Here is a 22164-nt window from a genome sequence, read left to right on the forward strand (position 1 = left end):
TGCCAGGATCTGAGTGCTGGGGAGGTGAGAGCAGCAAACAGTGCAGAATATTCTCATTCCCAGGCCTGGTGGTTGGTAAAAATGCAAAATACTGCATTTGACATAATCCTGCTCTAGCCCAAACTTAAGAACCAGTACTGTCAAAAAAGTGGCTGTCACCTAGATTAAATCTATTAAATCCAAGTGAAGAAATAAAAACAGAAGAGATGACCCAAGGATCACCTTGCATTTTCCCAGCAGTTGCATTTCAGCTCGAGGAAGGCACTGGGCCACATTAATGTCTGCTACAAGCAGATGTGTTCTCTTGGAAATCCATGCACCCACTTCTGCTGTGCCTGCATTAAGTCTGTTACTGGGTTTTTAGGAGCTTTGGCAAGTGCTATCTGTTAATATCTGAAGGTGGGAGTGTTCAGGGAGTTGTCGGAAAGGCTTGCAAGACTAGATCTGATCATACCCACCCACACTAATTAACACATTACATAAAAGTACAACAAGTTTCTCTTTGCAAACATCAGAATCACTTGCCCAGGCACTTTCTGTGCAGTTCTAGAAGAACTTGAGGGACAGACTCTATTGCTTTTTAACCTCAGTGGAACAATGGGTGAATGGGGAGGGTTCAGCTCCCACTTTCAGGGCACACTCCTTTTTGTCATGCTGCTAAAACCTGCCATGGGCAGGGACATGGCGGGAACAACCTTTTTAAAGTTCACCAAGGGTGCATGAGGGTGCACTTTTTTCTCATCAAAAACCACAAAAAGAAATATTCAACATGAAGGATCAGATTTCTATACAAAGAATTCCTCCTCTCCCTGCCCTGCCTTGTTAATTCTGAAAATCACTTATAAAACAGCAGCTCTTGAAGCCACCTTGAGCTGAAAAATCCTCAATTTGGCCCTTTTATTTTTTGTTTTTGTGAAGGGAACATGTCCCAAACCAGCTTATGTTTCTCTATCATTCAAATTTTAAACTAGCAATAATCTCCTGTATAAGAGCCATAGTGAGGACTCTTTTACTTCTTCAGAGTTTGCAGCAAGTAAAATTAATTTCCTATGAAACTCTTGTGCTCCTGCAGCTTCACCTGGATTCCTCCAGCAAGATAAGAGCCATAGTGAGGACTCTTTTTACTTTTTCAGAGTTTGCAGCAAGTAAAACTAATTTCCTATGAAACTCCTGTGAGCTGCTCCTGCAGCTTCACCTGGATTCCTCCAGCAGGATAATAAATGAATGCCCCAATCTCCATTTACTCCAGACTCTAGGATGACATCTGGCTTCAAGATGGTGGCACAGATAAGTGCAGTGATGACACAGGAAAACAGAAGGCAAAAAGTAATTGTGCAGTGGAGAGCAGGAGGCAGCAGAGAGAGCGGGGAAAATCAAAATTAAAGTAAATCAAAGGGCGGAAATTCCTCGGAGAAGGCCTTAGGCTTCAACAAAGCTTGTCCACATTTGCAGCACTTCAAGATTACCCAACCCTACCCTTATGTGGGAAGGTCCCAGCAGACCCCAGCAGGCATTCCAGAGGAGCCTTTCTATTAAAAAAAAACTTTTCAGAGTCTCCATGCACGTCTGCAGCTCGATGGAGCCCGTCCTGTCTGCAACACTCACCAGGGAAGGATCTCTCTTACCCAACTCCTCCCTGCTATCTGAAAAGCAAAGTTAATGTTTTCCTCATCATTTTCTGCTTGCTGCAAGCCTCTCCCCCACTGTGGCTGCTATTTGACCTGCTGTCTGCTCTGGGACCCCGAGGGAAGGCACAGGGAGCTCTGTGTGTGTGAGAGAGCAGAGAGGATGAGCCTCAGCTCCTCCTGGCTCGTTTGTATTCATCAGAAAGAAAGAAATCATCAGCAAACATCAGAAAGAAATCAACAGTGTGTAAGGCAACCCTGGAGATAGGCAACATCTTTTGTGCGCTGCAGGGAAAGAGCAGATCTATTGAAGGGACAGGATTTGGGGTGGATGTGGATTCCAGTGTGTTTTTAGCTCATTTTTGCATGGGAAGTTATCAATGAACAGAATTCTCAGCACAAAGGTTTAATTTCCAGGGGACTCTGCTCTTTCAGCACCGGTGATTGCACTTGCAGCTACAAGCCTGGCACACCCAGCTGGGATTAATGAGAAACTGGAAAGGATCAGAGAGCACGAGGGGAAGTTGGGTATCACCATATCAACCTCTCCTGATAAACCTGGTACCTTCAGAATTCCAGGCAGATCCTGGAGGGAACCCTGAAGGGTTCTCCCCTCATGGCACTTGACTTTTCAGTGAGATGGGCTTCTCAAAAAAATTGACAAAAAATAAAGCCTGAAGCATCTATTAGGGTGGGTCTCAGAATCACAGATATTGAAGTTTCTTTTCATCCTCTCCAGATATCCAGGAATTCCAGATATCCAGAGGTGTCACAGTGCTCCAGGTTACAGCTCTGCACTGACTCAGGCAGGAGAGCCCCTCCAAACACTCACCCAGGCAGAGGGACCCCAACACTTCTGGCAGCACCTTCCCCTGGGAGAGCTCCAGAAAGGAGAAATCCACTGGTCTGCAGCAAGGTCAGACCTGATTTTAACCCTCATACCTTTGCATCTCAGTTGCAGGTCTCCATTCTACGTGGCAGAACCAAAGGAGTGTTTTAAGCACAGCTCACAGCTTTTCTGCTGTGCCTCAGAAGTCTTTTAGATGATAAATTTTAGTATATGGGTTTTTTCCTCATCCAAATTTCTGTATAGAAGCTCCTGGTCCATGAACAAATACTGCTTTGACTTTCTATAAAATGTTGCATTTGAATTTGCTGAGCTTTTGACAGACATTTAGGTAGTCAGACTTGCAATTTTGAGGTAGGGAAACACCAGAAATATCTGCTTTGCAGGTCAGGGTGCTCCTTCAGATGATGCATTTTGCCCCAAGCCATCCAGGACATCTCCAGAAAAGCTTGAAATTCGAGTCAGGAGCCCTAAATTCACTCCTTTAATCACACATCCACCCTTGAGGCACTTCATTCAGGTGTTTCCAGCTGGACTTGCTACTTCCTGTATTGCAATTAAATTAATTTCTCTGTTAGCAGTGCTCCAATGTGCTGCTCACTGCATTTTGCACGGGAATGCAGTGCTGCCCTTCCTAGGCTGTCAAAGAGAATATTTCACTACAAAAATAAATAATATCTAGCTGCTTCTGGCACCTCAGCCCAAGCATATTTATCATTTTGGCTGATCAGTGCCTGACTCAATGTCCCTAAAGCACAATGGGTTTATTCCCAGATGAATTCAAAATGCATTTAATCAGCTCTTTGCTAAATGTGCTCCCAAAATTCACATCTCATGAGCACAACAGCACTGTCTCTTAGAGCATTATTCCACTTCACTGTGCAGACTGATATAATGGATTTTCCTCTGCATGGATTGTGTCAATGAATGTATGTTTGTACAAGCAGGCTCTAGTTTTAGTTCCTAGATTTAGTTCATCCCCAATGTGCTGCTGCCTACATGTGTGGCAATCTGGGATTAACACTAAAAATATATTTATATTTTATCAGAAATGAACAACAAAAAAAATCAGAACGACAATTTCACATATGAATTCAGTGACACAAAGAATCTCCCACTATTTAAACTCTCAGCTCTGCTGCCTGAGCCTTCCTGTCCAGCCTCCAGAGGGGAAGCACAACAGCTTTTCTGGGCCCAGAAAGAGAAGTCCTGGGTGGCCTTTAGCAGAGAAAACATTGCCTCATGGTTTGCTCCTTCCCCAGTGTGTGCTGGGAACAGCTTCATCAGGGATGGGAAGTGGAGAAAGAGAAGGAAGCGTCCATGAAACGTCCGTATCTTTTAGTTCTTCCAAGTAATTCTCAAGTTCCCCATTCAAAAAGCTGAAATGAAACCAGTGGCAGCTCCTCTGGAGAGAGGGCACAGAGTGTGTTTGGGATGGGATGAGCTGCCTCTCCCCTGAGACAGCCCCCAGATACTTGAGAAACAAAAATCACATCTTAAAACTATGAGTAGATTTAACAATTGAACTCTAAGGAATTAAACATCATAGAAACATTTCACACTTTCTGTTTTTTCCTTTCCAAGGGTCCATAGTCCACTCACTCAATCCTGTGCAAAGGTCATGTTACTATGGATATGACCTGCAAGAAATGTGTTGCCTCAGAGCAGCACAAGTCACATGAACAGGCTGAAAGCCAAGAGCTGCTGATTCCCAGTCCTGGAGGATTTTCATGCTTGTGCTGGGCTCACTGCAGAGCAGTCCTGGTGCCAGCCTATGTTCGTCCTTTAAAAGTGTTCATGCAGGTGTAGCTCCCAGAAAACTTGTGGATTTCTTCAAGTGCTGCCTGGGGGAGAATGCTGGTGTGGAAGCAGAAAGAAAATCAGCAGATGAGACAAATCCCTTAATCTGTTCTAATGAGAGATGTGTAAATATGGATTTATGGATATAAATACACAAATGTTCAAAAAACAGCTAGTGAGAGACACAGACAAAACTGGCATCAGTTTCCTGCTGTGAGGAGGCTTACAGAGAGAAAGTTCCATCCAGTCACTCTTTCTCTACAGAAATATTTATCCAAAAAAGTCTGTAAAAGCTGTGACTTGGAAGATACCATTCTGTTTTATTCCTTCTAAATATAATATATATATATACTATATTATCTAAATATATATAGTATATACTATATATATACTATATATCTAAATATCTAATATCTAATATATTATATATTATATATTATATATTATATATTATATATGTTATATGTTATATAGTATATAGTATATAGTATATATTATATACTCTGATATATACAGATTTAACCCGAATTTTCTGCTTAACCTGCCACCTGGTAGTGGAAGGCATGTGGTCTCCTTATCCTAAGATATGGATAGAGACCCAATTTCCTGACAGCTACTGTAATGAAAATAACCTATTAATTCTTACAATAAAATGGAACAGCCCCTTTTCTTCTTGACAGAATTTCTGGGAACTTCTACTCTGAATTCTACATTCAGAGCAAAGCATTTACTGTGAATTATTTTTTCTTGTTTGAAATGCAATACTGAAATTATTTTCCACAGAAGTCTTATTGCTTTGGTTCAGTTCCTGACTGCAGCAGCTTTTCCAAAGGCTTTTATGCAAACTGTCATGGAAACACAAAGGTGAATGTCCTTTCTCTGTGGTTGTTCCAGGATATGAAGTTATGATTTTTTTCCTTAGGGACCTTAAAATTTCAGTCCTGATCATACACAAAAATATTGATTTAATAGTTTCACTGATGCAACATAGGCAATGCTCTCTAAATGCAGATGGAATGTCCAGGCCTTATGGTTCAGAAATCCTGCACAATAAAAAGCCTGGAGTCCAACAAGTGACTTAAATAAATCCCAATCAACTAACTGTGTAAGTTAATTATTATGAAATTCCCTGGACAAAAATCCAGTTTACACCCCAGGAATCCAAATGTTGGGAATGAAACTGGTTTCCTGAGGGGTTATACAAAGAGAAAACATCTCCAAAGGGAATTTCAAAGTATCTCCCTTTTGCTTCCATGACTTGCTTTGCCTCAGGGAACAGACACAGAGCCAACCTTCCCTGTGCTGGGCAAAGGAAATACTCACCTTTTTAGGATAACAAGGACATGCATTGTCCATGGGAGGAGCAGGAAGGCTTGGTTCATCTGAACAGCTTCTACTGTCCTCCTGGCCACTGTCTCTGGCTTGAGAGGAGGAAAGAGACTAGGGAACCTGAACAGAGAAAATAAAATAACTACAGGTGAACCAAGCTCCTTCTTTAAGGTGTCACTGTCCAAGTCCTGCTACTCTAAGTTATTGCTGGTAACTGGCCTTTAAACATCCCCAGGACAGGCTGTGTCTCTAAAAGAGGCAGAAAATTCCAGTTCGAGCCCAAAAAGCCCCAAAGCAGAAAGCCCAGTTCCAACCAGTACTACTGGGTTAGCTAAACAGTTAAGAATGTACATGTTGGTGCCCTCAGGGAGAAGTGGCAGAGAGTAATCAGAGCCCTGATTCAGGGTTTTTCCTAATTTGAATGCAAACCAATGCCAAATGCTGCCTTTTCAGTGATGGTGTTTTTCCTTTTACTCTCTGTTCCTCTCTGCTTGATTCAAATCCTTGACAGGTGAAAGACAAATATTTTCCTCCATTGCTTTTAACACCAAACATAAAGCTTTTCCCAGCTCCTGCAATAGCTTGACACTGCAGATTTTCTTGACTAAGAGAGCACAATCTGTATTAGAGGTTATTTTACCCATTGTAAAAGATTAATTTAGACAGCCACTACTTGTTCTTTTGGACAGGGGTAAAAAGGAGGTACTGATATTCTCACTTCTGTAAGTGGCTGTCATTCCTTTCACTGGGAAATGTTTAAGTATTCCAGTGAATAAAGAAGGAACTTGTACTGTTAATTCTAAAGTAATTTGTAGACTAGTCCTTTTGCATTACCATTGGAGATGGCTTGCCCTCCCTCCCTGGTGTGGCTTGAAAATGCAGGGAAAAGCAGCTTCCAGTTCTCTCAGCAGCAGCCAGGGTGGTGCAGGAATATCCCAGCACACTGAGGGAACCAGTCTGATGGCTCCCAGGTGGCCTAAAGTGACCCTCTGTTCCCAGGCAGCCAAATGAGACATCAAATTCTCTTAACTAAATGAAGCATTAATTAGGAGTGTATTCTGATGATTCATTTAAAATGAGATGCTTTCTTCTAGCTCCCCTGGACTGACCTGATTCTCATGCCCTGGAACATCTCTGTGCTGGTGTGGAAGGGCAGGACTGTGGTGGCATTCACTCCAGGACAGTCCAGCAGCCCCAGGGTCAGGCTCTCCATGAAAGCAAAGGATGAGGCTTTGGAGGTGCAATAGTCAATGGCACCAGGGATGGCTGACAAGGCCAGGACAGAGTTCAGGCAAACAATGTGCCCATTCTGGAGCTCCAGCATCCTTGGCAGGAATGCTTTGGTGGTCTGAAGAATAAGAGAGTTAAAAGAAGGTAAGAAAAAAAAATTTGCTTAGCAGTGATACAACAAAACCAGCACTGATTGAAAAAAATAAGGTGACACAGACAAAAGAAGCCCAAGTGTTCCTGTTCATTATGTAAGGAAAGGAAAGTGGCAGAGGACCTTGTTTTGTCATTTTCTGAGGTTCAAAGTGAGCAAAGTTTGTGTAGAAACACAACAAAAGTCTTTCCTAGCACATATATAAGCAGTACCCATAAATAAAGGCCATGAACAGTGCCTTCTATGCCTAAGAGCTTTTACAGGATAAAGTTTTCAACTAAGTGATGAAATCACAAGAAGCTCTTTTTCATTTCTATTGTCTGATTCCAAATGGACTGAGTTTCACAGCTCCCTTCCCTGTAGTCTCACACCCTGATGTTCCCTTCTCATCACCATAGAGGAAACTCCTCTGTGAGCTCAGGCTTTGACAAAGACATCAAATGTGTGACTGGAAATCACAGAATGGGAATAAAGAGCATTATAAACTAAGTACTAAAAAAATTATGGCAATTTTTGACCTCTTTCCTCTGGCCTTTCCCCCTCACATTGTTTTTTCTCTCTTGTTTTCAACTCAGACTGGTTTTACCAAGCATCCCTTAGAAAGACCTACTGGCTGTAATCTGTCACTGTCCTCCCCAACTGTTCCAGACTGCAAGCCATTACCATCTGTATGGCAGTTGTCTTTTGTCAAGTGGGCAGTTTTTCTTTATCTCTTCCACAATCACTCTTCCCTCTGGGGAGACATCTGCTGATAACAGCCACTGAATGTCACTGCATGGCTGATAAGAACTGCAGCATCCCATTGGGAGATGTGAGCCCAGAGGGAGGAGCCAAGCATTCCTACCTGGATATAATCTGGAGATTCTGGAACACCAGCACAACTAGATAGATTTCCACTGGATTCCCCAGAGGAACAGCAGCTGCCTCTGCCCCTGGATCTTCAGAGGAAGAGACTGCACCTTTCTCCAGGATCCCTGCTCCAGCAGAACCAGCCCTGACACTGCAGGAGGGCTGAGCCACAATTCCAATGGGACTGCTGCCAACACCCTGACCCACAGGGTGTCAGGTTGGGTTCTGTCAGTATTGTTTGGGTTTACTACATTGTTTATTTTATCCTTTTATTTTCTTCCCTATTAAAGAACTGTTATTTCCTTCTCCCATATTTTTTTGCCTGAGAGCCCCTTAATTTAAAATTTATAGCAATTCAGAGGGGTGGGGAGGGTTTACATTCTCCACTTCAGGGGAGGCTCCTGCCTTCCTTAGCAGGCACCTGTCCTTCCAAACTGAGACATCAACTCTGGGTACATGGCACAGAAGAGCTTCTCTCACCCAGAACTGTCCCAGGGTGTTTATGTGCTGGGATTTCAGCAGTGCATCGTCGTCGCTGTCCATCAGGCTCTTCCCATGAACCACAGCAGCATTGTTCACCAGGATGGTGATGTCACCCACCTGCAAAAAAAAAGGCTTGTGACAAAAGGTATCTCTCCCCATAAATCAGAGAGCTGAATAGCCATTATTGCCCAAATACATCGTTATTTTCACAGTTTATGACATTATTGCCTAGGGGCTTTGTAATCCTTTGTATCACCTCATAGAGCTAGCTAGACTTTGTACAATCCTATCTGCATGGTCACCCTTCTTTTTTCCCAACATTTTTTTTCTCATCAAATACTGAATCACAGAATTGTTACGGTTGGAAAAGACCTTTGAGATGATCAAGTTCAGCCATCAACCCAGCTCCACCACTGTGTTCAGCACTAACCCACGTCCCCAAGCTGCCACATCCACATGGTTTTTGAACACTTCCAGGGATGGTGCCTCCACTATTGCCCTATATAATATATAATAAAATTATATATTATGTATTATGTATTATATATTATATATTATATATTATATATTATATATTATATATTATATATTATATATGAGTCTTCTGTTCCTGAGTCTCCTTTTCCATAGAGGGGGCTGTTCTTTAACACTGAAATGTGTGAAGTGATCCATGAAACCTCCAGAGTAAACTATGCTAAGGGGCAGAATTTATAATCTGTGGATTATACTCTACTATATATATATATATATATATATATATATATAAAAATATATATGTATATATAATACATATATATAAAAAATAAATAATTATATAGATATATATAAATATAATGAGTCTCCTCCTCCTGAGCCTCTACAATACATATATATATATTATATATAATGAGTCTCCTCCTTTTGAGTCTCCTTTTCTTCAGAGTGAGCCTCCCAGCTCCTTCAGCCTCCTCTTGTCACTACAGGACATGAAATGACACAATGTTATTGTGTTATTTTATTATTACATGCTGCTCTTTTAAGGTAAAAAGAGAGCTTTTAATTTCTGAAGCCAACATTTATAGATTTTTAAAAGTGACAGTGGATTGGAGGATGACAGCACCACCTCTCCAATGACACTGGACAAAAACCAACAGTCCATCAAATTTCTCCTCCTCTCTAAAAGAATGCAAAACAATAAGTTATTTGCATAAAGTGTGTAAGGAAGTTCGTTACAAGAATGTAAACATCAGATAACTTAGAAAATAAAAAATCAAGGTGACCCTCCCAAGCAGATTTCTCCCAGACCTTTTCCCTGACGGCCTTGGCTTGCTGGTAGACCTCCTCACGGTTCCCCACGTCACAAATGAAGTAGTGGCACTCTGTCCCCATCATCCTGATCTCCTCCGTGGTCTCCTTCAGGCATTTCTCAGTCCGACCCCACAGGATGATCTGTAGCAAGAAATTTTTGTTAGAGTCCAACTGCTTCTGTTTCATATCTAAAATAATTAAAACATGCTTCTGACTTCAACGGTTTGATGGAAACCTTTGATGTGTTTTCACTGCCAGGGCTGTTGTTTTGCTTCATTTAAGAAAAGCAATGACTTTCTGTTACATGGGGAGTATCAAGTGGGACCTGTGTTCCACTGCTGATCCTCTGTTTACAGATTCTTTACAAGCAGCACAAGCTAAAACAAAAACTCAGATCTGAAGCCTAATGTGACTCGTATATAGAACATTTGGAAATTTTTCTGCATCATGTCATTTCAAATCTCTCCCTGTTTTTGCTGTACACATGCACAGAATGACAAATTTATCCTAAAACCACAGACCTTCCTGAATATCTGGTGTGTTGTCTACTTCTTGTTTTATGTATGGAGATAAAATCTGCTCTGTAGTAAAATGTATTTTTTCAGCCTAGTAATCACTTGCAATGCTGATGGCAGGCTGGTGTCTTAGGTGCATTTCAAACAAGTGCTCATCCTACAACAGACTTCTAAAATGAGAAATTCCAAGCATGAATTTATTTTGCTGCTCCTATATGCAGGATTTCACTTGCCACTGCCTTTTAACACAATAAAAATTAAGCACTGCTTCTTGCACAAAGAAAATTCCGAATATTTATAGAACAAGCATTCAAATAATGGAGCATGGATGTGATTTACAACGAGACGTAACCAGCCAACCCTATCTGCATTTCTACACCATCAGTGAGGTCAGAAATAGAAATAACTTTAAAAGTCACCAGGTTCATTAACTCTCATCATGGGGCTTTGTCCAGTACAATTCTTTTTAGTGAGGCAAAAACATCAAGTTTGAGATGTCCTTCAAACATTAATCTGCAGCTAAGCAGATGTAATCACAATATTTTTTTCTGAGTACACAACCTTATTTGCTATTTCTTTCAAGACAACTGGAAGGAATATAATTTCACCTCTGTTGTTTAGGACATCTATGAATGAATTGATCTCTGGTTTTTGCTCTTCAACTAAGTCTTCTCAGCACTTATGTTATAAATGGTGAGTCACTGTTGTTCTGCAAAAAATAAATTACTGAATGGAGCACGTTACTGCAATCAGCTGACTGTTCTGTGAGCTCTAAGAGCAAGATCCAAAGGAGAGAGAAGAAATGGTTGCTACATTGAAAATGCAAAATTATGGTGCTATTTCCAAGCACGTGTGATCCAGAATTACAATTCCTTCTCACACTACTGTGTACTGAGTCTTTATCAATCTGACCAGTATATTGATTTTTGTAATGGTTAAAAATAAGCACACTTACACTTCAAAGATTAAACAATGTTTGAGTTTTCCCAAAGTTGAAAGAACAGAAAGAAAAAGGTCTGAATTGTATCACTGCCTGTAGCTCAATCCCTGCAATTAACTTAATAACAGCAAGATAAACATTAAAAAAATTATGTGTGCAGTATTCTTACCCCACAACAAATCTCTGGCAGGGAGCTTTAATATGCTTATTTTTTAAGGACTAGCTAAGCTTATCTCATAACTGGTACTAAAACTAATCTCTGCAGGGTCAAAGAGCTCTTTAGTGTACCCCAGCAAGGCTAAAATGCAGAAGTACCCAAATCCTCAACCACTTCCTAAACAAGTTACATTTACAATTAATCCCATTTCCATGTCATTGGCACATCTGTGAACACAAACACGCCCAGACTGATAAGATTTATATCCTCAAATTCTCCAGAGCACTAACAAATCTGGTTAACCAGAAACTTCAGAGCGTGTATAAATATGCCAGAGCCATTTCATGGGAAATCTTATCTCAGGGGAAGTAATTTTCAAGGAAAAAGCTGTGATCACACTTAAAAACTATAAGAAAGCATATGGCTGAAATTGCAGCTTGTGCACTGGCCTGGCTTCTAAAGTCTCAGTGTATCACCCTTGGCCATCAGGGCTTGGCATCTCCTCAAAGCCTGTAAAACTGATGGCTATTTACTCACTTCTGATCCCAGGGCTAGACCAAGGAATATTTTTCATGTGTACACTGCAGCCTTGAAGGGAAATCAAGAACATGTGAGAAATTTCACAAGCTCTCAGGAAGTATTTACAAAATACTGCTCAGCTGCGAGCACATGCACACTTTGCTCTCCCTTTCACAACCCACATGGAAAGGGGGAGGGAAAACCTCTGTGGAAAGGGGAGATAAAAAACCACAAAAAGTCAACTGCAAACATCAAGTTTGATGCCCACAGAGTTTTGCATCCGGGTGAACTTCACCCTCTTTGCAGGGTTGGATTAGTCAATGTACACACTAAAAAATGAAGTGACTTGCTGAAGAGGGATGGAAGGTAGGACAGGAAGAGGAGAGAAACAGAAATAAGGTGTCAGACAAGGAGAGTGTAAGGCAGGAAACTGTGCTCACATATCTGATACTCCAGTGCTTCTGCTATTGCTAAATAAAAAGTAGATCCCTCACTCTTCACTTCAATCTGTCTCAAAGCCTCCTATTCCCAGGAGCTACCACTGGTGCATTGAATGTCAGGAAATATACATGGAAGAATAGTTAAGCAAAGGATGACCTGTCAAAGAAACATCTGTCTGTGATGCAACTCTTGGATATACTATTTTTTATGCCCCAACAGTTTCATTGAGACTTTTAATATCCTATAGGCAAGTCTTGCAAGGTGACCCCGTTAAATCTGGGTCATCTGGGGAAGACAGAATTTGCTGCTTATCCTGCTGACAACATTAATTTCAACACTGATTTCTTTCCATAAGAAGTTTTCGTGTCTTTGATACTGTCTACATTCAGGTGAAGGCTTCAGCCTGTGTAAGAGAAAGGCAGTAGATAAAAGACCATTCTTTTGTGAGAGGTCCCTGATGGCCCAGTGGGAAGTGAGGGCTCCTGCTGTCATTTCTGCTACTTTTTACAGATGGATAAAACTCAGAACTCAATACAATGTGCTTTTGGTCCAAATTCAAGCTTGACTGCTCCTATGAGATCATATGAGACTTTAAATTTCTCTCTTACATCTGGCCAGACTGAATTGGCACAGGTTTCCCCCCAGCCTCCCAGGACATCAGATCTTACAGCGAGACAAGTCTGGAGCTGCTGCATTTGTCTCACACTTGAGGCTTCTGTTGCTGCTGAACATCTTTAGGAAGAGTTTGGTTTGTAGTCTTGTTGCACAGGCAACACAGCAGTTTTCTGATGTTTCTGATGATTTCTGGATCCTTACTCTCCTACTGCCTCCTGAGATTTGCTACAAACTCCTCAGGTCTCTGTGCTCCTATATTCAGCTACTTCTGCAAAATGTGCAATTAGCAATGATCATCCAATGCTCATGAACAAACCCTTCTGCTCCCTGCTGAGCCACAGTGGGCCTGGGGCTCTTTGCTGCTGCCCTGTGAGCTCCAGTTACCCAAATATTGGCTCTTCACTTCCCTTGGGATAAAGAAATATTATTCAGTAAACATCAAGAGAGTAAACATCAAGAAAGTAAACATCAGTGAACATCAAGAAAGGCACCACTTCATTTCACCCTGCCCCAGCTGGGATTCCAGGGCTCTGCACTCATGAGGAGCCCCAGACAGAGCTGTGGTTTCAGAAATGGTCCATTTTATTGGGAAGCACACTTTTTCAAATGTAGACGTGGGGCTCAGAGTCTGGTCTGCCTCCTCTTTCCTTTCTAAGTGCAAGTCTAAATTGGCAATAAGTGTGTCCCAAATGGAAGCTGAGAATTACTCCAACAGACGCAGAAGTTCCTGTCTGGACAGAGGAAAATGAGAAGGAATAAGGAGAGGCACTGTGTTCATGATTTCCCAGCCTGTCAGGATGCTGCACAGCCACCCATTCACCAGAACTTAGTGGTGGACAGAGGAGTATTTAACTTGCATTTTGGATAAATTCTTGGACTGACAGTTTTCCATCCTGGAAAGAATCCAGCCCTTATTTCTCCCTCCTCTCCATCTCTCACCATCCTCCCCTGCCTGCCTGTTCCTGCTGGACCAGACACCCTCTCCTCTCACACAGTTACTGACCAGAAAATTGGTGAGGGCAGGTGCCCAGGGAGGTGGATAATCCTGCTCCAAGGCTTCCTGCCTGTGCTTACCTCGGTGTGACCCTGGGCTGGCAGCAGCCAGGGAGGCAGGTGGGATGGGAAAGCCATCCCTGACATCCAGGTGGGATGGGAAAGCCATCCTTGACACTGCAGGCAGGATCCCACCACTGGACACAGGGAAGAAGAGATTTATGATGATGAAGGAACTCCACGTGCCCTCCTCCCCTTGATGAGCTTCAAAGTAGGCAAGGGCTGTGACTTCACGCTTGGTGCAGATTTTCCCAGCATTTATTAATGGGGTTTTGCAAAACAAACCTTATCTGCCGATCTGGAGTCACAGAACTCCTTATCTGACCTTAGGAAAATCCCTTCAGCTGGAGGGGCAGGCACTGCATCCTCTGCTCCCAGAGGATTAACTCTGGATCGTTTAACTCTGGATTTAATCTGCTAATGAGGCCTGTCCTGAGGTCAGAGGGGAGTCAGAGGGAAGGGTTTTGCTGCTGTTGGACTAAGCAAGGCTGTTTAACAGAGACCTGCACTGGCTTTGTGCCAAAAGCCCCAGTCCTGACTGCAGGGCCAAAGCCTGACTTTCACCATAGCACAAGAAGAGTTATGCTCCTGACCACCACAAAATCAGATAAAGCCACTAATTTATATAAACTGGTCTAGACTGAGGCTGCTATCAACCACAACATAAACATGTGACCAATGCCTCCAGAGACTGAGGGATATTACTAATGCAGGACACAAGGTTAGAGCTAACTTTACATCATTCACAAGGCTAGTTAAGTTGTTCAGTCTGATTTTACTGCTAGCACAATTCAAGAACAGCAGCAATGGAATGCTGCCCTTTTACATCATCAATTATTTTGGCACTGTATCATCAGCAAACCCGCTGTGCTAGAATTTCTGCCTCCAGTGAGCTGGAGCAGTACTGGAAAGTTGTCCTACCACTACTGGGTTGTATTTGAGTAAAGAAATGTTCACTCCTGGCCTATTACATCACAAGGTGGGCTGTGATTAGCAGCTATAACTTCCATTCTCAAAGTTTCTCCATTTTACGATCCATGAAGCAATTCTCTGATACAATCAGAGGACACTGAAAGATTAAAGTGTTGCAGAGAGACACAAATGCCCTTCCTGCCTGATCTCATTATTGCTGCCTCCACAAATCAAGCACAGCTCCCAGCCCCAGATCAGCAGCGATAGGAAGTAGTTGGTAGGTCAACACATTTCATTCCCCCCTTTCAACCTCCTTGCCAGTGCAGGGGAACAAAAGTTGCTCTGTGTGAGCTGGTATCTGTAATTGCACAGACCTTTGTTCAAACACAGAAAGCCTTTCTGCTGCCCAACACTCAAGAGTTCCTGCATACTTTTAGGAAGTACAAAGTGTAGATAATCCACTGAAGTATGCCAGCCTTATCCCCCTATATTCACGACTGCCTGGTACTACTAACTCACAGTCTTGTCCTCGGGAAAAAAAAAATGCATTCCAGTGTGTCCCATAATCCTGGCAGAGTCGTGCATATCGTGAGAAAGGGGAGCTAAATCCCACAGCCTCAAAAGCTCCAGGTCTTTAGCCTGTCAATGGCAGGAGAGTTTTCTCCTCCACCCCTTCCCCTCTCCTGGCCCCAGGCAAAGGCTGACAAGTTCTTTCAGGAGTTCTCCATGGGAGAGGCAGCTCAAGGCTGATTACTGGAAGAGGGAAAGGTGTGGCCCTGCAGTGTGAAAAGCCAATCTTTGCTTTAGAAAAGGAAAGAAAAAAAAAAAAAAAAAAAAAAAAGAACCTTGTGATGCCTGAAGTAGGTCAAAATACTTAACCCAGCCCCTTAGTGACACTTCTGTAAAGGTAAGCAAACAAAGCAGGCCAGTGGAGAATTTCTCTCGGTTCCCACAGTGAATATCAAAGCTGCAGAGGACAGGTATGAGAAAAGTTGCATGTTAACGTGGAGAATCGAGAGAGCCAGCCTCTGTACCTATTTTACATGCAAGCTTGGCAAGATTACTATTTAGCAGTTGTAAAGCCTGTATGAATTGAATTTAAATTTAATCCTGCCACCCTGGTAAACACAAACCACAGAGTTTATAATAAACTGGTTTAAGTCCAGGAGTAACATTTAGTAATGAGATTAACCGTTAGGATTAAAGAGACTTCAGAAGGCGACTGAAGGAGTGAATTCCAATCATTTTAGTCTGGAGCCAGAACTTTTATTAGTTTATATGTTGACTTAGCACTCAATGGGATTAACATTATTCACCTAAACAACAGTAAATTCCAGATGTACCCCTTTCTCCCTCTTAAAAAAATCACAGAGGAGTATGTCAACACCTGCCTGCTGTTCAACAGGGGCCTTCCCTGGAAAGAAAATGTGTGATTTTCTGTGTGCACACAGGCATTTAAGAGCAGAGCAGCTCCCTGTGAAGAAGGGAACAAATGCCCACTGTTCTCACAGTCAGGACTATGTAAGGACAGGTGGCCCCATGCTGACTTTTTTTTTTATTTTTTTCTCCAGGTTTTTTTTTTTTTTTTTCCTCCAATTGCTTTAGTCTGCAGCACTCCAGACTGCCTTGGGAGCAGCTCTTCGCAGCTCTGCTCTGAGCACAGGAGGAAGGGCAAGGGTGAGGGTTGTTTGCAAGGAGAGGTCAGGCAGGAGTCAGCCTTTACAATTCCATTAACGCTGGGACAGGGTCAAACCGAGTGCAATGCTCCAACAAAATGCACCAAGTGGCCACAAGCTGTCACCCTGGAAGGTCCCTGCAAGCATCTGTGGGGTAAAGAAAGGACAGGCTTGTAATGGGGAATGGTTTGCCACCCCATGTGTGAGAACAGGCTGCTGCTGCTGCAGGGATCCAAAGCACACAAATGTTAAAAATAGGCTGGAAACTGTTGTAAAATGGTTGATAGATCGTTCAGTGTGTACTGTTAGTTTGGTTGTTATATTGTAAAAAGGGGTTAAAAGGGTAGTTGTAAGAAATAGGGTACTCAAAGTAGCATAGAGGACACAGACTCAAGCTATGTCAAGGAAGGTACAGGAGGCTGGATATCAGGAGGAAATTTTTCAGTGAAAGAATAATAAAGTACTGGAATGCTCTTCCCAGGGCCATTGTGTTTTAAGAAAGCCTGGACATGGCACTTGGTGCTACAGTCTGGTTGAGGAGTTAGGGCAGAGGTTGGACTCGATGATTGGACTCATTACTCTGTGATTCTGTGAGAACACACCTCAGTAAAGTGCACCAGAGCCAGCCTGGACAGAACTGCAATGGCCAATCAAGCACCTTAAACCGTCATGTGAATGAAGGATCCAAACAGAAACCAATCCAAGGGACAAAAAACAGGATAAAAAGGGGCATCTGAACCACTGAAATTGTGCTGTTCCCTGGGGACATCGCTGCAGCATCCTCAGCAGGAATGCTCCTGCTCGGCCCGGGCCCCCTTGCTTTAGCCCTTTCTTTTATTATAATAAATGCTGAAATCACTTCAGTACCCCTTGCTTTAGGCCTTTCTTTTATCATAATAAATGCTGAAATCACTTCAGTACCCCTTGCTTTAGGCCTCTCTTTTATCGTAATAAATGCTGAAATCACTTCAGTACCCGGAGCCTGCTTTTATCACAAAGAAATATCCTGCAGAAAGATTCTCTGGCTGTAGAGCAGGAAGAAGTGGAGGATCTGGGGGTGGGGAGAGGGGTTAGGAAAGTTCTGTGTTTGAGGTAAGGCTCTGGAGACACCCACCAATAGAAATATAATGCTCCACCCTGCAAAAATAACCAGTGTGCTGCTGCCGCCTCCGTCTGCTTGGCATGGCATCCCTGTAATCCAGATTCCTATAAAAATGTCAGGAAATTGTGGGGAGGGGAAATATGCAGGTGCAGAAAGGCCTTTTGTCCTGCAAGCACAGCAGACAAGATGAAGGGATAGAAAGTCAGTAAGTAACATTTCAAAGGGGAAAAAGAAATTACTGTGATGGTCTGACAGGATATTTCAGCATCACTGAAGTTTAGCTGTGTGCACATTTTTCTTCCAAAATGCTGCATTATTATTTTTACTTACTGCATAAAACTATCTGGGTAAAGAACCCGTGACAGGTTAAATATTCATGTTAGACATTTACTACAATGCAAAGCTATGTCTGCAATGAATAGTAACTGTTCTTAGAAAGCTAAAAAAATCCAAAAGTTAGATTACAAAGTAATGTTAGGAGAAAAGGACATGTGGAGTTAAAAAGTGGCTCCAATACAGTGTTATTTCACCTGAGTGGGCAAAAGTGCCCACAAATTGCCTCTTCATCCAACAATAAACTGAAAATTCTGCTGCTACAATTCTGAAAATGTATGTAAAAAAAGAATTAAGAACTAGAAACTGGGTGCCAGTCAAAGTGGATTCTTGTGTAGAGTTTGCCTTTCTATTTCTATTTCTGAGATGGATTCTGGAGCAGAGCAGCCTAACCTTGAAATTCTGGGTGGTTTTAACTTCCAGTCCCCAGGGACAGCACTGACTCCTAGGCTAGACCCTGCATGGCTTAAAAATGGTTTAAAAATTATTTATGCTGCATTACCAGTTTAAAGACTTGTCAGCTTTAATTCAGAACACCTTCAGTTCTGTTCCAAGCTCAATCATGATGAGCAATTCACCAGCACTTCACTTATTTTGGGGAATATATAAAAAAATTCTCTATAAAAATAAAAAAAAATATAGATTTATCAATGTGATGCTATACTGAAAACATCACTGAAAAGAAAAACTAGGGAAGGGTTTAAATTTGTTAAGCTGGGAGAAGGTTTGCAACAAAAATAGCCAGAGAAACCTAAGGGTGAATAATGTTCCCAATGCTGTCATTATAAACTGCCCTCCAGAAAGGGCTAAAATATGCTCCAGATCATCCATGTGCATAATAGGATGCAGCTCTTGACTGAAAAAATAACTTCTCCCGTGAGGTTACTGGAGAAGTATTGGAGTTAAAATAGCCTGCCTGAAATTTGTGTATAAACACCAGACAAGCTCCTCTACAAGCCTTTCTCTGCCTCTAGAAAAAGAGAACTGCTACCATTTTCAAACCACATAAAAGCTGTCAAAAGGTGCCTTTCTTATAAGAATTTTAGTTTAAGAAATAAAGGGCACTGCTCAGAAGAAAGCTTCAATATTGAAATGCTTAACTGGTTGCCTATCTTTTCATGTGCTTTTCAAAATGTTATTTTTTAATGGTGGCTGTTGCTATGCAACAGAGCAGAATCTCTAAAATCTATTCATGAGTTGTACAAATGGCAGTTTTCAGGACATATTTAACTCTCTCAGTCTATTAAGTCAAAGAAGGAGGATGGGAATCAGAGGACTGGAAGCTCCCAGAGCTCAACCCCCACCCAGGGGTACAGCATGGCTTAAAATCTTTCACTGATTATGCAATTTTTTTCAATACACTGTTAAGATAAAACAGCTACCTTGCCTTCAAAAAATGGGAAAAACAGCACAGCTCTGTTAAATAAAATTATATCTAAATGTAAAAGCAGAAGTTATATACATGTTCATTACTTTTAGCCAGATCAAAGCAATTCAAATACAGACTCTGCCACAATGGTTATTTAAATAACCAATTTGCCAAATGTTATTTAAACAAGAGGTGCTGGTCAGGCAGTCACAAGCCCAGCTTTAGCATGCTCCTAACTTACAGCTGCCTGGAAGTTCCCATCTTTTGGATGTGACTGCTTTTCAGGCAATGCAAAATGAAGTCAATTCACTTCAATGTGAACATAAAATCAATGAAGTTACCACAGAATGAGACAAACCTGGCTTTCCAATAAAATAAACTATATAAAGTAACCTGGGCAGTAACAGAGATTTAACTGAGGGGCAGAAATGGAATATTGAGTGTGTTCAAAGGCAGCCACAAGCCCAGCTCTTTGCCTAAAAGGTTCCCTCCCTGCCAGCAGCTTCAGAGCATTGGGGATCTGGAAACTGCTCCAAGAAAGCGTGTGAAATTTAGCCCTAAAAAAACAGGCCTATTTTTGGTTGACTCACATTCACTTTTTGCTTCCACTGAGATATAAGTGACAAACCCAACCAAAGTAATGGCCTGAAGGACAGCAACCCCCACGTGCAGCAGTGATGGATTGTCAGTGCTGGAACTGCACTTAGAAACCTGGAATCTGAAACAAATAACACTACTTGGCCTTAATCTGAGGCTCAAATGCAAACCAAAAGTGTTTAAACTGTTTTTACTGATTCCAGTGGCTAAAGAAACCATTCTAACTTCATTCCAAATATATCAACTCCCTCTGAGATGGATCTTTTTTCAGTCTATAACCAGCATTCTGATTATTTGGTGCATTTACTATTTCAACAACAACCTGAAAATGTGTAGTTTAGAATTTATTTTATAAACGTAATTTACTTTCAGTGGTTAAGAGTTTTCTACCTCTTATTGTCCCTTTCAAGCCAGTGAGGAAGAGAAACTAAAATCCCTTTATAAATGTAAGATGCTATACTCAAAATAACCTTATTGTCCTTTTCAAGCCAGTGAGGAAGAGAAACTAAAATCCCTTTATAAATGTAAGATGCTCTTGTACATTTCTGCTTTTGCACAAATGCTGGACTGAGATGGGGCAGTGTCAGTGGTCAAAGGCATCAGGAGAGCTCAGTGAGAGATGTAAATAAGCTCTTTTTTTCAGTCTATAACCAGCATTCTGATTATTTAGTGCATTTACAATTTCAACAACAACCTGAAAATGTGTCATTTACAATTTATTTTATAAACATAATTTACTTTCAGTGGTTAAGAATTGTCTATTTCTTATCATCCCTTTCAAGTCAGTGAGGAAGACAAGCTAAAATCCGTTTATAAATGTAAGATGCTCCTGTAAATGTCTGGTTTTGCACAAATGCTGCCTGAGCTGGGGCAGTGTCAGCGGTCAAAGGCATCAGGAGAGCTCAGTGAGAGCTGTAAATAAGCTCTTTTTTCAGTGTATGACCAGTATTCTGATTTAGTGCATTTACAATTTCAACAACAACCTGAAAATGTGTAGTTTATAATTTAATTTATAAACATAATTTACTTTCAGTGGTTGAAAATTTTCTATTTCTTATTATCCCTTTGAAGTCAGTGAGGAAGACAAGCTAAAATCCCTTTATAAATGTAAGATGCTCCCGTAAATGTCTGGTTTTGCACAAATGCTGCCTGAGCTGGGGCAGTGTCAGCGGTCAAAGGCATCAGGAGAGCTCAGTGAGAGCTGTAAACAAGTGCAGTGATGTCAGGAGGAGCTGGCTGACCCAGGGCTGAACTCTGGCTCTGAAGGACACACAGAGTGCCAGATCCCTTTCCCACACATGTGTGCACACACACGCTCCCTCCCCTTCCATCAGAAAAGGTGTCACAGAACAATCTGCCAGAGTTGCACATCATCATGCAGGGAAATAAACCCTGGGACCCCTTTTGATGGCTGAGACTTTGCTTTTGAAGAGACAAACCCTCTTCCATAAGCACATCAAATATAAACACAGTGGTCTCTGAGGGGCCTGGGTTCCAATCCAAGCAGAAAAGCCACAGCATTGCACAACCAGCACATCCCAAACCCAAAATCAAACGGCTCAGCTCAGCCAGGCAGGAGTCCTGCATTTCCCAGGGGCCTTGGAAATATTCTGACATAATTCCTGACAGCTCCCTGTGGCCAGAGCCAGCCCTGAACTGTGAGCATTTGGGAAAGAAGCACTTTGTACCAGCTGGGTGCCTTTAATATCCCACTTGGAGCATGACCTCGTCTCCTTAAGGCTTTGTCCTCTCTGGGAAGGTTTTTTTAGGAGTTGGGTACAGGGAATTGGAGGTTGTAGTCAACATCAAACCAAGCTGCTGAAAGGGGATGTCAGGATTTTCCATTGCCTCTCCAGCAAGCTTTGCCCAGGGAAGTGCTGATCAGAGACAAGCTGTCTGTGTTTACTGCCAGTGAGGAGACTGAAGTGACAGATCGAAGACAAACACTAATTTCATGTTCATGCAGAAAATATCTGACTGCCCACTGTTCTTGTTGATCCATTCTGTTGAAGACAAACTGCTCAGTGTTTGTCTTCCCACAATTTAGGTTTGCTATATTTGAGATTTTTCTTGAGGTCCAGTAAAAAGATTACCTAAGAATTTCTGCTTTCAGGTAAAATGGTGCAAGTTGGTCAGCTCTTCAAAAACAAAGAAAATCTTGGGTGTACCTGGTGATTCAAAGGGCAAATAAAACAAACCCCAACTATAAGCACATAAAAGATCATGGTTTTTTAAGCGGTGACTTCTATCTTCTAGATGTAGGCCTGGCCATAAAGGAGACATTTGCTTCTTAGTAAAGATTCTAAGAAACACTGAAATAAGATCTTCAGTGCC

At 41.9% G+C, this 22164-nt stretch overlaps 1 protein-coding gene across 1 annotated transcript in view; it reads right to left on the reverse strand.

Moving 5' to 3' along the window:
- Positions 1-912: 912 nt before the first annotated feature.
- DHRS3 (dehydrogenase/reductase 3) overlaps positions 913-22164 on the reverse strand; it is a 31991-nt gene continuing 10739 nt past the window's right edge. The window contains exons 2-6 of the mRNA XM_054291925.1: positions 9599-9742; positions 8312-8431; positions 6711-6949; positions 5596-5721; positions 913-4329 (exon numbers count right to left, since the gene is read on the reverse strand). Coding sequence (XP_054147900.1) covers positions 4245-4329; positions 5596-5721; positions 6711-6949; positions 8312-8431; positions 9599-9742 — 714 coding nt within the window. The 3' untranslated portion in view covers positions 913-4244. The remainder of the gene's footprint in view (positions 4330-5595; positions 5722-6710; positions 6950-8311; positions 8432-9598; positions 9743-22164) is intronic.

This window comes from Melozone crissalis, unplaced genomic scaffold (assembly GCF_028551555.1).
Source record: "Melozone crissalis strain CALT ecotype California unplaced genomic scaffold, PUWL_Pcris_2 ptg000107l_1, whole genome shotgun sequence".
In the NCBI taxonomy this organism is placed as follows: domain Eukaryota; kingdom Metazoa; phylum Chordata; class Aves; order Passeriformes; family Passerellidae; genus Melozone; species Melozone crissalis.